The 15,558-nt window shown below is 43.4% G+C and overlaps 1 protein-coding gene across 2 annotated transcripts in view; it reads right to left on the bottom strand.

The window, feature by feature from the left end:
* Positions 1 to 15,558, bottom strand: part of dnah6 (dynein, axonemal, heavy chain 6) — a 389,182-nt gene that overhangs the window by 215,186 nt on the left and 158,438 nt on the right. For both annotated transcript variants that reach the window (XM_038804236.1, XM_038804238.1), the window contains 5 exons: positions 10,584 to 10,739; positions 9,469 to 9,630; positions 8,839 to 8,976; positions 7,293 to 7,460; positions 5,216 to 5,364 (listed from right to left, as the gene is read on the bottom strand). In XM_038804236.1, coding sequence (XP_038660164.1) covers positions 5,216 to 5,364; positions 7,293 to 7,460; positions 8,839 to 8,976; positions 9,469 to 9,630; positions 10,584 to 10,739 — 773 coding nt within the window. The remainder of the gene's footprint in view (positions 1 to 5,215; positions 5,365 to 7,292; positions 7,461 to 8,838; positions 8,977 to 9,468; positions 9,631 to 10,583; positions 10,740 to 15,558) is intronic.

Raw genomic sequence — 15,558 nt, forward strand, 5'->3', positions numbered from 1 at the left:
GCATTGTCACTGGACTAGTAATCCAAAATCCCAGGGTAATTCTCTGGTTCAAATCCCACCATGGCAGATGGTGAAATTTAAATTCAATAAAATCTAGAATGAAAGTCTAATGGTGACCATGAAATAATTGCCGCTTGTCGGTAAAACCCATCTGGTTCATTAGGGAAGGAATTCGGTCATCCTTATCTGGTCTGGCATACATGTGACTCCAGACCCACAGCGACGTGGTTGACTCTTAAATGGCCTCAAGGATGGACAATAAATGTTGGCCCAGCCTGCAATGCCCACATCTCAATGTGCTCTCCTTCTTGGGTCCCACCACTGCAGTGTTTTCTCCATTTGGGGTGCACATCTAACCCAACATCATTTAGCAAAGTTCTTTGCCCAACTCTCCACCCACTACAATCAACTATTCCAAACAATAACAATTACAACTGTTCTTCTTGTGATTCCTATATAAGGTATGTTAGTTTTCCACAAATTCAAAAAAATAAGTCAAAGAGTTTTTGTGGTTTCAGGTCAAAACTTGAACAGTTCCATTTATTTAACAGAGCTGAAGAACACAATGTTTTGACCATTGCTTTACAGACTTTAAATTGGATAAAGTTTGTAAATATTCATCCCATAGGCATGCCAAAGATACCAGTTGAGAGGAGCAGTAAGAAGTCTCACAACACCAGGTTAAAGTCCAACTAGCTTTCAGAGCGCAACTCCTTCATCAACTGAGAGCAGAACCTGGATTGAGCTTAATTTTATTTAGTTACAAAATTAGCATTCATTGCCTATCTATAACTGCTCTTGTGAAGTAATTGCAAACCATTGCCTTGAATTGCTGCAGTCTATTTTGGCATGGGAGCTCCCACTGTGTTTTTAGGTTGGAAGTTTCAGGATTTTGAGCCAGCAGTGGCGGAGGAACAGCAATATATTTCCAAGTCAAGAGAGAAATGTATATGTGATGTGTCTCACATGCCTGCTGCCCTTGTTCTAGGTGGTAGAGATTTGGATGTTGCAGCTGCTGTGGGCACCCTTACAGATGATATGCACTGCTGCCAATGTGCATCTGTGGTGAAGCAAGTGAATATTTCAAATGGTGGACAGGGTGCCAATCAAGCGGGCTTGTTGAGTGTTGTGGGATTTGTACTCACCCAGGCAAGTGGAGGGTATTCCATCACACTCCTGAATTATGCCTCAATAAAAGTAGATAGACTTTGAATTCCAAGCCTCTGACCTGATCATGTAACCATCATATTTACCTGGCTGGTTCAACTAAATTTCTCATCAATGATATTAATTGAATCCAAGACAGTTGGTGAAGTCAAAACCAAAAGAAAGAGCTTTTCTTTACTGAAAGGGTTTAGTGACTTTGTTCAATCTCATAACGCTCCCCTCACACCTAGTGTGCCAGTGGTCTATTTATTTGTGCTCAAAGTACTGAATTAAACAATGCCCATCACCTGTGTATCTTAACAATATAATTAACATACCATTAACAAATGGTAACCCCTCCAGGATATTGATGACAGGGGAATTCAGCAGTGGTAATGTCATTGATTGCCATGGGGAGATGGTTAGATTCTGCTTTGTTGGAGAGGCATTGCCTTACACTTAAGTGGCATGAATGTTATATGCAACTGATCGGCCCAAGACTGAAAGTTGTCCGGGACTTGCTAAATGTTGGCACAGACTGCTTCAGTATCCAAAGGGATGTGAATGATACTGAGCACTGAACCATTATCCATAAACATCCCCAATTCTGAATTATAACAGATAAGGTGTTAATTCATTAGGCAGCTGAAGATAGTTAGGTCCAGGACAGTACTATATTATTGCAACAAGCGCTGAGCTGCACTGATATTTAATGATCAGAGACAAATTAACATAAACGCAAAAAATAATTTTGTAATCAAATAAAATAACTTTTGTGGGGTCGGGTATTTTAATTTAGTTAGGTTTTAAATGTCAATACTGTGGTGATGTGCATCACTGTAAATACACAAGGGGTTAATGTAAATACATGTAGACTAGCTGGACACTAGAGGGAGCACCAGAGACATGACACACAGGCATTCAACCAATTGAACAGTTAGATAGGATATGACCAATGGGCATTCACGATACACACAGAGGTGACACGACCACAGGCGGGCATTACACCAACCCATATATAAAGGACACCACACACATGATCTGCCTCTTTCCAGTGGAGACAGTCAGTGAGTACAGACACAGGGTTGATTCAATAACACTCCCACCACGTGGATTGTAGCAGACTGGTTAGTCAGTATGAGTAGTCTCTATCTTACTCTTCTTTATAGCTTTTTTAATAGCTTTCTGTTGCCCCTTAAATATTTCCCAGTCCTCTAGTCTCCCACCAATCTTTGCCACTTTGTATGCTCTTTCCTTCAATTTGATACTCTCCCTTATTTCCTTAGATATCCACGATCGATTTTCCCTCTTTCTACCGTCCTTCCTTTTTGTGGGTATAAACCTTTGCTGAGCACTGTGAAAAATCGCTTGGAAGGTTCTCCACTATTCCTCAACTGTTCCACCATAAAATCTTTGCTCCCAGTCTACCTTAGCTAGTTCTTCTCTCATCCCATTGTAATCTCCTTTGTTTAAACACAAAACACTAGTATTTGATTTTACCTTCTCACCCTCCATCTGTATTTTAAATTCCACCATATTGTGATCGCTCCTTCTGAGAGGATCCTTAACTATGAGATCATGAATCAATCCTGTTTCATTACACTGGACAAGATCTAGGACCGCTTGTTCCCTCGTAGGTTCCATTACATACTGTTCTAGGAAACTATCGCGGATACATTTTATAAACTCCTCCTCAAGGTTGCCTTGACCGACCTCGTTAAACCAATCGACATGTAGATTAAAATCCCCCATGATAACTGCTGTACCATTTCTACATGCATCAGTTATCTCTTTGTTTATTGCCTGCCTCACCATAATGTTACTATTTGGTGGCCGATAGACTACTCCTATCAGTGACTTTTTCGCCTTACTATTCCTGATTTCCACCCAAATGGATTCAACCTTATCCTCCATAGCACCGATATCATCCCTAACTATTGCCCGGATATCATCCTTAAATAACAGAGCTACACCACCTCCCTTACCATCCACTCTGTCCTTCCGCATAGTTTGATACCCTCGGATATTTAACTCCCAGTCGTGACCATCCTTTAACCATGTTTCAGAAATGGCCACTAAATCATAGTCATTCTAGATGATTTGCGCCATCAACTCATTTACTTTATTCCGAATACTACGAGCATTCAGGTAAAGAACACTTATGTTGGTTTTTTTACCTCTGTTTTGAATCTTAACATCTCCAGTTTTACTCCTTTTAGTATTACTGGGCCTATTCACTGAGCTCCCCTCAGTCACTGTCACCCTTTTTGATTTTTGACTGTGTCTTCTCTGTCTTGCACTTTCCCCCTTACTACCTTTTGCTTCTGTCCCTGTTTTACTAACTTCCAACTTCCTGCATCGGTTCCCATCCCCCTGCCACATTAGTTTAAACCCTCCCCAACAGCTCTAGCAAACACCCCTTTCTCTCCGTTCTGTTGTTTGTCCTGACTCCACATTATCTGGCCCTAGTCACAAAAGCACAAGGTGGTGCCGTACCAAAAACTTTTGGAAAATCAAAAAACAACATTTTGCAGCATTGCCCTTGTTCACCCTTTCTAGTACTTCAATGATATTAATCAGCATGATCTTCCACTTTGAAATCCGATTTCTAGATGTTTTCTATTATAACTTTGAGTAAAAATTCCATCAGCTTTCCTACAATCTATGTTAAGATAATTCATCCATTGCTCTCGAAAAATAGCCTTTCTCCATTTTGCAATATCTGAATTACATTAGCTGTTTACCAGTCCTTTGGCACCATGCCCCATTCTCGTGATATATATCTAACACTGCCTCTGTTATCTCTTCTTGAACTTAACCATCTGTCCATCATGACTAATATTCTCACATTGACTTAATTTATTGCACTTCAATAACTAGAACCCAAACTGTAGCCACCGAAGCTGGCCACTTCCCAACATAAAATGGAGAATTGAAACACATGCAGGGAAAATTGGACAATGTCAGAAAGGCAAGCAGGTTGCAGAACCTCTCTGTGTATTCTGTCTGTGAAGAAACCAGACAGCATAGAAACTAGCAAGTTTGCATACTAATTGAGCGATTCCCGGTGATTCCCGGGCACAATGGACACAACAATTAGCTGCATCGAAACATTCTATAGCAGGTCAGACTTTTCGGCGCCAACGGAGTCTGAAACAAAAGGACACAAACAAGTTAGAAAGAACCGCCCAGCGATCGAGGAACAGCCTCAGTATTGGGGGATTCGTATCAATCGAATGATGAGACCCAATCAATTGCCAGTGAGTTAGGAGTCCGCCCAAAAGGGCGGGAAGCCCCTGGGACCTATAAAAGTAAGGTCCCAAGACGAATTTGATCTCTTAGCCGGCCTCTCTCTCTTAGCCGGCCCTTCCAGCAGAACACCTTTGCAGCAGCTCTCTGAGAACTTGAACGTGAGAAGGAGAGGCCTGGCCAATTGCTACACCGACCAGTAAGTGTCATACAACGCCCGCTACGAGAATAGACACTCCTGACCCCTTTAGTCCACACCAACTGGAAGCATGCGAATCCAGGACAGAGCAAGAGGCCATTGTTCCCTGATCCGGCAGTTCCCTTATTCCAGATAAGTATTGGCTTAGTAGTGGTAGGAATAGTTTAGTCTTAGTGTTATTTGCATGAGTAGTAAATAACTGTAATAACTTGTTTGAACCTTACTAACTGGTGTATTGAGTCATTGATCTGAACTTGAACTTGAACCTCGTGGCGGTATCATAAAGATACCTGGTGACTCTAGAGCTTAGGAATAAAGCAGAGCCAATTGAGTGTTAAGCACACTCACCCAGAACGAGCAACAAAATTTTGCTTCTTCTGAAAAGCCATGAGGTAGTGTTTTAACGAGGAGCCCAGGGTGTAAAAACTCCTGGAGGGTCCATCCAGGATAGAACAGCCCAACTTTAATTTCTATTGGTTTCACTCAATGGTTCCTTTAATGCCTATACGCACTGCCACCAGCTTGCTACCTGAGCAACTGATAGAAAATCTACCCCCAATAAGTTTATTTTCCGTTTTTTTTTTAAAGCCAAAGTTAAACATGGTCAATTTGTTTGCTTACCCAGCCATGACGAGCACGGACTTCACTGCTCTCATACCAAAGTCATAGTGATCTTGCTGGGACAGTTGCTCACTACATAGTTTGTACATCTGGGTCATCTTTCTGGCCAAAACCTTACTAGATTCGAAACCCTCCGAATACAGGATGACCTATAACACACAGAAACAAATAAACAACTGGGATCATGGGAGCTTTAGATCATGCCTGAAATTCTCCGGGATTTGAAATACTCTTATCCCACCGGCAGTGCAACCCACTGCGGGTTTCCCAGTGGGGTGGGATACCTTCAATGGGAAATCCCATTGACAAGGAGTAGAGAATCCCGCCACCAGCTAAAGGCACAGCACAAAGAAACATCCCGGGCGACCGGAGAATCCAATCTGTATTTATTAAAAATTTACCCAAAGGAATAGAGAGAAACATACCCAATTTGCCGCCAACACTGCGTTAGGTGATGCATTAAGTCATGTAGATGGGAGCAGGGAGTTGAAAAGTTAATATATTATGTGAATGGGTAAAGCTGTGGGAGGTAGTTTTATAGTTTTAATGTGGAGAAGGATGAGATCATCCAGTTTAATCTAAGGAAGGTGGATCAAGGCTTTAAATCTTGAGCATCTAGGAACTGTACAGGTAGAGAGAGAATAAGAAGTCTATGTAAAGAAGTTGCTAAAAACTAGCAGACAGGTTCAAAAATAATTATAAAGGTGATTGGAATGTTGGGCTTTATCTCGAGGGGCTGGAATACAAAGAGTAGAAGTTATGCTGTTGTTCAATAAAATGCAGTTTGGATCCCATTTGGAGTACTGCATTCCCTTCTGGGAACTGAATCTCAGAAAGGATTTACCAGTCTTGGAATGGATGGAGCACAGTCACCAGAATAACACTGGAACAAAGAGGGTTAAATTATCAGGACAAGTTGCAAAAACTACGTTTATTCCCTTCAGTATAGAAGATTAAAGGTGGATCTAATTTGGGTAGAAACGTTGAGTAAAGGGATAAAAATAATAAAGACTTAGATGTGTATGGTGCCTTTCACAACCACACAATGTCGTGTCAATGAAGCAGTTTTGAGGTGTAGGAAATATGGCAGCCAATTTGTGCATAGCAAGCTCCCACATACAGAAATGTGATAAAGAACAAGGGTGCGATTTAACCACTGTGTTGTGCCTGGCATGGATCTGGACGCACCAGTTAAATAGCAGGAAAGGCCAAAATCAAGATTTGCGCCGTGCGCAAAACAGTTTGCCATCTAACTGGCCCACTCCCAATGACGAGTTCTGGATCTCGCCCAAATAAGGTGAGAATATCATGAACCTGAATTTGCATTCATTTCCATCTCATTACTACAAATTAACCAGCTCCTCAACAAGAGATCTCGTGGGTGCCATTTAGTACTCCTATTTAAAAACAGGAAGCGGGGTGCAATGGCTGCTCAGGGGAGCTGAGTAGCCATTTCCATATTCGGGCATGCAGCTCAAGGGCACTGGTGTTGCTGCCCCAGTGCTGGGAGGGAAGGTAGGGCGGGTGGACACTTTATGGAGGTTGGACTTGGCTGGGGGGTCTGAAGTATTTTACGTTGGAGGGGGATGGGGGTGTTGGCGGTGTCTATGAGGCCTTCAAGTCATCTTTAAATATTATGGATACCCATTAAGTGTTTCTTTAATCTAAAAAAACTTTTGTTTGGCAAGGGAATGAAGAGATTTTGTGTCAGACAGCCAAACTGAGTTATTATACAGAGCAGCCATTATTTAATTGAACGGTAAAACTTGATGAGGTCTAATTTTGCTCATTATAAACCAACAAATGATCAAACAATAGCACAAGATTTTTTTTATCCAAAGGCGAGTTAAGAGCGTACTTTGTCCATTTCTAATTGCCCTCGAGAAGGTTTTGGTGAGCCACCTTCTTGAACCACTTCAAATAATTTTGGAAAAAAAATCAATTGGGCTGCAACTGCTTGAGGTTAAGGGGAAAGGTTCCATCAGTCCAGCTGACTTAATGGCGTTGATCGACTTATATCACTGATACAGACCAACATAAAAGGAACAGAAGTAAACAAAAGCATCAGTTCAATTACCTCAGCAATGAGGGCATAGTTCGGAACCATCATTGCAATAGGTCGAAAAAGAGCCTTTAAATTGTCTGGTAGTTCAGTTCTCCCGGCATAACCAGGGTTCATGGTGATGAATGCTGCGCATGACAGGATTAACTTGATTTCTCTACCTTCAAACATGAAACGCGTGAGCTGCACAAAACAAAAACAAACAACAATTACTTTACTCATGATTTTCTCTTGATTCAATCATTATTTATTAGTTGGCAACTAAAGGTTGGTTGCATATAGAATCATAAAATCCCTACAGCACAGAAGGAGGCCATTCAGCCCATCAGGTCTGCCCCGAACCTGCGAAAGAGCACCCACCGAGGCCCAATTGTCTGCCCTATCCACATAAACCCATCGTAGCTTTAGACACGAAGGGCAATTTAGCATGGCCAATCTACCTAACTTGCACATATTTGGACTGTGAGAGGAAACCGGAGCACTCGGAGGAAACCCACACAGAGTTGGGGAGAAAATGCAAACTCAGCACAGACATTCGCCCAAGGTCGGAATTGAACCCGGGTTCCTGGCGCTGTGAGGCAGCAGTGCTAACCACTGTGCCACCATGCCGCCCTATCAAAAGCCCCCGAGCAATGTGGTAAATCCACATCTCTGAACCTATCCTTCAAGTACTGGCAGTCTATGGAAGCATAGAGTACATCACAATCAAGGGCAATTATTTCCTTAGCCAATATTCGAACAGTGAGTCACTTAAATAAAATGACACAGAATATGCAGTATTGAAAGGACCATTCAGCCCAGCACACCTACGCTGCTGATTTTGCTACGTATGGGCTGCTTCCCACTTGAGTCATCTTGTCCTGTTAATATATCTTTCCTAATAAGGATCAATGGACAGAAATCAAGAAAGAGGCAAAAAGAAAAAGATCTTGCATTTCCATAGTGCTTTTAACATCCTCAGAATGCCCCACAGCACATCAGAGACAATTGCGTACTTTTGAAATGCAGTCAATGCAGTAATAAAGGGAAATGCAGCAGCCAATCCGAGCACAACCAGATTCCACAAATAGCACTGAAGTAAATTATTCATAGAGGGATCAATGTTGGCCAGATACCAGAGGAAATCGCCTACGCTACTTCATGTGATGCCATGAGATCTTTTATGTCAAACTAAGACCAAAATTTAACATCTCACCCAAAGGTCTGGCAGTGCAGCGTTGAAATGTCAGCCCAGATTATGAGCTCAAGTCTCTGAAGTGGTGCTCGACGCCATGAACGTCTGACTCATAAGGTAAGACATGTTACTACTGAGCCACAGCCGTGACAACAGTGGAGTTGGACTATCATTTCACTCATTCCTTCTCTCTAAGAGCAGCAAAAAATAGCACAAATACTGTTTACATTGCTTTGCAAAGCTTCCACTTCTCTTCTACCAAAATGATGGTCACTGATCAGGAGAAGGCCCTCCCCTCACCCCAGTGGAAATTCATCCCCATGTTTTAATGCTAAAATTATGACGTGTTCATTATTAAGCTTGATTAGTATCAGAATAATATGGTACCTTGGCTGCTTTAGCATTTCTGATGGTGATGAGCTGCTGTGCTATGACAGAAAGTACTTCAATATCAATCCGGTTGAACTCATCAAAGCAGCACCAGGCTCCTGACTGAGCTAAACCACTGAAGAAACGTCCCATCATCTGCAGGAGAATATAGTCATTGTGTCCATCAAAAAATAATTTTGCTCTTGAAAATCTTGTTCCTTGCGACATACGATCTTTAAGTAGTTTAGCTCACTCGGCTAGACAGCTGGTTTGTGATGCAGAGCAAGGCCAGCAGCGAGGGTTCAACTCCCGTGCAGACTGAGGTTATTCATGAAGGCCTGCTTTCTCAACCTTGCCCCCCACTCCCCCCCCCCCCCCCCCCTCCCCACGGCTTGAGGTGTGGTGATCCTCAGGTTAAATTATCCCCAGACAGCTCTCCCCCCCTCAAGGGGAAAGAAACCTATGGTCATCTGGGACTATGGCGAATTACCTTTACTTTACATACAATACTCTCTATTAAACTCTATTACCCTCTATTAAGTCAAAACTGGCAAAATGGAGTACCTTTACTTTACATATAATACCCTCTATTAAATGTATAATGACGTATTCCTAAAAAGATTCAGAATTTGTCAGAATTTTACTTACCTTATAATCTAAGCCTTCAGAGCAATTGAAAACAACACACTGGATGGCCAAGGCCTTTGCAAGGTCTTTGGTAGTTTCTGTTTTACCAGTACCAGCAGGGCCAGCTGGAGCTCCTCCTAGATCTAGCTGCAGGGCTCCCATTAGGCAGAGGTAACACCGGTCCTAAGATAAGCAAGGCAACATAATCAGCAATCATAAAATCACTACAGTGCAGAAAGAGGCCATCTGGCCCATTGAGTCTGCACTAACCCTCTGAAAGGGCTTCTCGCTGAGGGTCAGGCCTCCACCCTATCCCCGTAACCCAGTAACCCCACCTAACCTTTTAGATACTGAGGGGCAATTTAGCATGGCCAATCCACCTAACCTGCACATTTGGACTGTGGGAGGAAACCAGAGAACCTGGAGGAAACCAACACAACCACGGGGAGAAAGTGCAAATTCCACACAGTCACCCGACCGGAATCGAACCCAGGTCCCTGGCGCTGTGAGGCAGCAGTGCTAACCACTGTTCAAACATTACAAACTTGCTAGAAAGATTAACATAGAATTAATGTTTGCCCTACATACAAGACTAGATTGGATATCATCCTGTTAGACGCCAAGCTTTCTACAGGTAAACAATCTTGTCACCCAGTTTTGTTACTTTTCCCGGGTGGCCTGCAATTTTCTTGTTCAAATAGGCAAATAATGTCAGGTTATTTTTCTAAGTCAACGTTGGCAAAATGGAGTACATGCTAAATCTTGGTCAATCATTGTGGCCAATTTCAGACTTTTAGAATGAACTGCCAGTCTTGTCTCGCTGTGCGTAGGCCTAAGATTTTCCTGATGGAAGAGGCTTTGTGCATTTTTTAAAAATGGGGTCAGGATATGATAAACCTATCACCATCTCTTCGGCAAAGTCCATATTACGCGATGGAGCCAGCAACCTCGCTCAAACATCAACATTACCTTTTTGCCACAAACACCAGTGGCGTAAACTAAAATAGGCTGAATGTTCACACTGTTCTCACCATTGCCAGCAGACGTATCAAGGCATTATACCAGTATTGCCCTTTCTATTATTGTCTCCCTATTTTCAATTTCAGATCACTACCACCTTCAGTGAATGTACTTACAGTAAGTGGTGTAATAACCAGCCGAGGGGACGCTCCCAGGTACTCATAGCCATATGTGTAGTTAGATAAGGCCATCATAGCCACACAGTTATCCGCGTCAAGATCCCAGTAATAGCGTAGCTGTCTCTGCCACTCAAAATTATTTACTGTATCCACCTACAAAAGAGTGAAGCACTGGTTATCATCAACAGAACAATTAGCAACTTTAAAAAGCTTGTTTCACATTGTTAAAAATCTCGGTATCCCATTTTCAATTGACACTAAATGTAAACTAAAATATGTGGGTATTTAGCTGCCATCTGCTGACCAGATGGTTATATCAACCAGATTTACACCCATCGTCAGCAGAATGGGCCATAGTAATTTTAACTGCTGGGCTTCACTCCTCCAACCTATAATCTAACATTGAAAGTACAGACTTGCATAGACAGGGTACATATTAAGAATGAAGGGGCTAAAATGTGTTACCTAATAGATTCCTGGCAGATTTTATTCTGTCAGAAATCTTTGTTTGACATCTAATTTTGCTTTAGTTTCTCCACTTATCCATGAAGCTCTCAACCTTTTCATTTCATCCCCTTTAGTGTTGGTTAGAAAGTGTTTAACCTGCACTCCTGATATCTCAAACTTCTATACTCCTCATGGCTCATTCATGGTTTGACCTCCCACTGTATCAGCAATTAAACTGGCTTAGGTGCCTCATCGTTCAACTCAAAATGGCAAATATTCCATCCAACACCTTTACCTTGGGCTGCTTATTTATTTCCAATGTGCCCCAGATTTGTTTATGGTCACTATTTGACAAATGTTCCTGAGCTCGACAGTGCAGGAAATCAGGTAAGTGCAGCTTTGGAGGGGCGTTCCTGACCAAGGGCAAATAAATGGTAGAGTCACTCAACTTCCGGTGACGGCGGGCGGGAGGCAGCCGCACATTGGAGGGCTCCCGTTCGAGAACGGCATTTTCGGGGATTAACACCCGGTCCCAGGGGCTACAGTGGCAGCAAAAGCAGGGAGAAGGCACAGTGAAGAGAAATGTAAAAAACAAGTTAAAAAATGGTCGTGAAAAAAGCAGCTGAAATTCCGTCAGGGAGTGGAAAGGTCACAGCGTGGACGGCAAGGAAAGTGGAGGCTGGGGCGCCAGGGGAGGCCGCATTGCCCACGGCTGAAGAACCTACTAAGGTGATGGCCGCGGAACTCAAAAGGCAGTTCACAAAGCACATGGAGGCGATGAGGAAGGAGATGGGGACGGTATTGAAAGTGCTGGTGGAGGAGGCGATTGCCCCGGTGAGGGCGGCGGTATTGAGCGCAGTGGCAGAGGTGCGGGAGAAGGCGAGGCGCTGAAGGAAGTGGAAGAGACATTATTGCAGCACAGTGATCAACTTACCTCGATGGGGAAGGAGAGGCGGATGGTGATAGTGATCAACAAGGATCTGTGAGCCAAAATGGATGACTTGGAAAACAGATCCAGGCGACAGAATCTGAGGATTGTGGGTCTTCCCGAAGGAGTGGAAGGCCCGAGGCCGACTGAGTATTTTGCCACGATGTTGGCGAAGCTATTGGGGGCGGGGGATGACCCCTCCTGATATGAACGGGATCAGACTCATCGGTCGTGGAGGCCTGTACCAAAGGAGAGTGAGCTGCCGAGAGTAGTAACTTTGTGCTTTTGTAGGTACAGTGTGAAGGAGAAGGTCCTGTGCTGGGCAAAGCAGAAGCGGGTGGTGCAGTGGGCTGGAGCTGGTATACGCATATATCAGGGCTGCACGGTGGAGCTGGCGAGGAGGCGGGCTGCCTTCAGCCGGGTGAAGAAGGCTGTACATCAGTAAGGTGCAGGGCAGCATAGTATACCAGCTAAATTGAGGGTGATCTACAAATCCAAGGACTTTTATTTCAGGACGGCAAAAGCAGCGGAGGAGTTTGCAAACGCAGAAGGACTGTGGCTGAATTGAGAAGTGGACATGTATCGATGTAGCCTCACGTAATTGTATTTTTTCACTGTGGTTGGTGTGTGTGCTAAATGAGCTAACGTTGTATATACTTGGACAAGGGAAGAGGTGGGACTTTCACTTGCAATAATGCTTCTTTGAGGCTTGGGTGAGTATGCGGGGTCTGTGTGCTAAAGGGGAGTTTTTGGTTTCCCTGGGACCGGGCAAGGGGGAAAGAGACCCGGGCGGGGTCCGCCAGGCTGGCCGGTTTAAGCCGGCCAGTGAACGGGTGTGAGGTGGGGGGAGGGGCGTCGGAGCCCGGCAGAACAGGGCCCAATGAGTGTAGCCGGGGTGGAAAGTTGGGGGGAAGGAACAGAGGTCGGGGGAAGGAGTTTTGCAAAAAGGAAGTGAAGGGGAGGAGTCGGGGAGGGGGAGGGGGGTAATGCGTGGGTGTCATGTAGTGTACTCCTTCGGGATTGGATGGCATTGAATGTTAGGGGGAGGGGGGGGACTCTATAGGTCAACGGTGACCATAGGCGATCCCTGATTCCTTTTTCCTTTTTTTTCTGTTTTTTTCTGCTTTGATTGTCCCGCCGTGGGAGGGTTTGTTTTATTTGATGCTTATGTTGCCAGGGAGTCGTTGTTTGGGGTGGTGGGAGGATGGGATTGTTGTTGTTGATAAGGGAATTAACTTTGTATTTGTTACTGTTTACTGCATGTGGGTGGTGTGTAAATCTTGAAGAAAATGTAAAAATGGAGAATAAAAATATTTTACAAAAAAAAAGATAGCATGGTCGTTCTGGCTGCTGTCGGTGCTGAGAAACACCCCACTATATGAACCCAAAACAAGATTCTGTTTTTGAGTGTAAAATCAGGTCCTATATTTTGAGTCAGCAACTTTAAATTTAGGGTTAAATGAAGTAGGTCATGTGACCTATTTTGCAGTCTGCCTTACAGTAAGTCTGGGTGGTTTGATTGAGATCAAAGGAAGGCTTAGATTGCTTATTGAGAAGAAGGTGCAGGGTGCTTGGAGACAATGGCAACAGTCTCTGAGTTTCCATGAGTAGGCTCGGAGTCTCCCAAAGTCACAGAGAGGAGTTTGAAGATACCGGGTTGTAAACAGTTGAGCTACAAATGTCCATTTACTCCCGAGATGAAAAGGAGTGGGATCAATGACAGCTAATTGGCATTTCTATATTGATGCAAGTTTAATGTGTTTCACCTCATAATGGGGACGAGGGCAGAGGAAGCCATTTCTGAGATCAGGTTACAGGCTTCCCTAAAAGCCAATGAATATCACAGAACAACAGCAATTGCTGTGTGTGGTCAGCAAAGAGAAAAAAACATGCTTGACTGTGCATGGTGCCACAGCTGGATGCTAATCAAAGAGATGCACTCATCTAAGGATTCCAAGAGATTTGTCCTGGCACGGCCAGGGGAAGAAGAATCATCCGAACAGGATTTACTGCGTAAGGTGGCTTTAAGAAACTCACTGGAAACTGAGGAAAGTGTCCCAGACAGTCACTTGACCTTCTACTCAGCAAAACAGGGAGACAGGAATAAATTGGAAGATAAGAGCAGCTGTGGACTGTTTGCTAAGGACTGTGATTCCCTGACGTGTGTGTAGGATGATAAGTAAACAAGGGAAACATCACTTCCTGTAGTTTAAAGTATAAGTTGCCAAGGAAAAGAAAACAGTGTGCAGTCAATAGTATTTTCTTAGCCCTTTATTATTGTATAGTAAACATTTTAAAAACATGAAATCTCATCATGTTATTCTTTCAGCTAGTAACTAGAGGTTTAAACCTCTTCTTAAAGTTATCAGTCTCTATGAAGATCAGAGCAACTCTCAAGTTGGCAACAGGTTCATAACTTAGTCACAACTTCACTCAGATAGATTCCATCTGAGCTGACCATCAATAAAAAATGCTCTCTCTATGGGGTGGATTGGATTGGATTGGATTTGTTTATTGTCACGTGTACCGAGGTACAGTGAAAAGTATTTTTCTGCGAGCAGCTCAACAGATCATTAAGTACATGGGAAAAAAAGGGAATAAAAGAGAATACATAACAGGGCAACACAAGGGATACAATGTAAAAGATTAGAAGGAGTATAAGTTAAGTGAAAAGTGGATCTGTTGGGAGAGCTTGCAGAGAGTCGCCTCGCTCCGGCGCTATCTTGGTATGTCCTTAACAAGACTAGTGTTCCTCCTTCTCTATCCCTACTGAAAATGCCAGAATGAGGATTATTTAGTTTTCCATCCCAGCCATGATTCCACTAAAGGTACATCATGTCAGAGCAGAGATGTGCTTCTGAGGCTGTATAAGGCTTTGGTCAGACCCCACTTCGAATATTGTGAGCAGTTTTGGGCCCGTATCTAAGGAAAGATGTGCTGACGTTGGAGAGGGTCTAGAGAAGGATAACAAGAATGATCCCTGGAATGAAGAACTTGTCGTATGAGGAACGGTTGAGGACTCTGGGTCTGTACTCGTTGGAGTTTAGAAGGATGTGGGGATGTTATTGAAATTTACAGGATATTGCGAGGCCTGGATAGAGTGGATGTGGAGAGCATGTTTCCACTCGTAGGAAAAACTAGAACCAGAGGGCACAGCCTCAGACTGAAGGTACGATGCTTTAAAAATGACATAAGGAGGAATTTCCTCAGCCGGATGTTGGTGAATCTGTGGAACTCTTTGCCGCAGAAGGCTGTGGAGGCCAATTCACTGAGTGTCTTTAAGACAGAGATAGATAGGTTCTTGATTAATAAGAGGATAAGGGGTTATGGGGAAACTGCAGGAGAATGGGGATGAGAAAATATCAGCCATGATTGAATGGCGGAGCAGATTCGATGGGCCAAATGGCCTAATTCTGCTCTTATGTCTCATGGCCTTATGTCCTTCTACTCCAAATAGTCACTTAGTTCTCCTGAATTTATTTATAATGCTTTGTACATTCAGATATGGTGATGTCAATTTTTACCAAAGCCATCTTTGATCTAGATCATCAGATTCATGTACCTTCTTACCCTGCATTTTATATCACAAAGTGAGCA

Source organism: Scyliorhinus canicula, chromosome 8 (assembly GCF_902713615.1).
Source record: "Scyliorhinus canicula chromosome 8, sScyCan1.1, whole genome shotgun sequence".
NCBI lineage: Eukaryota > Metazoa > Chordata > Chondrichthyes > Carcharhiniformes > Scyliorhinidae > Scyliorhinus > Scyliorhinus canicula.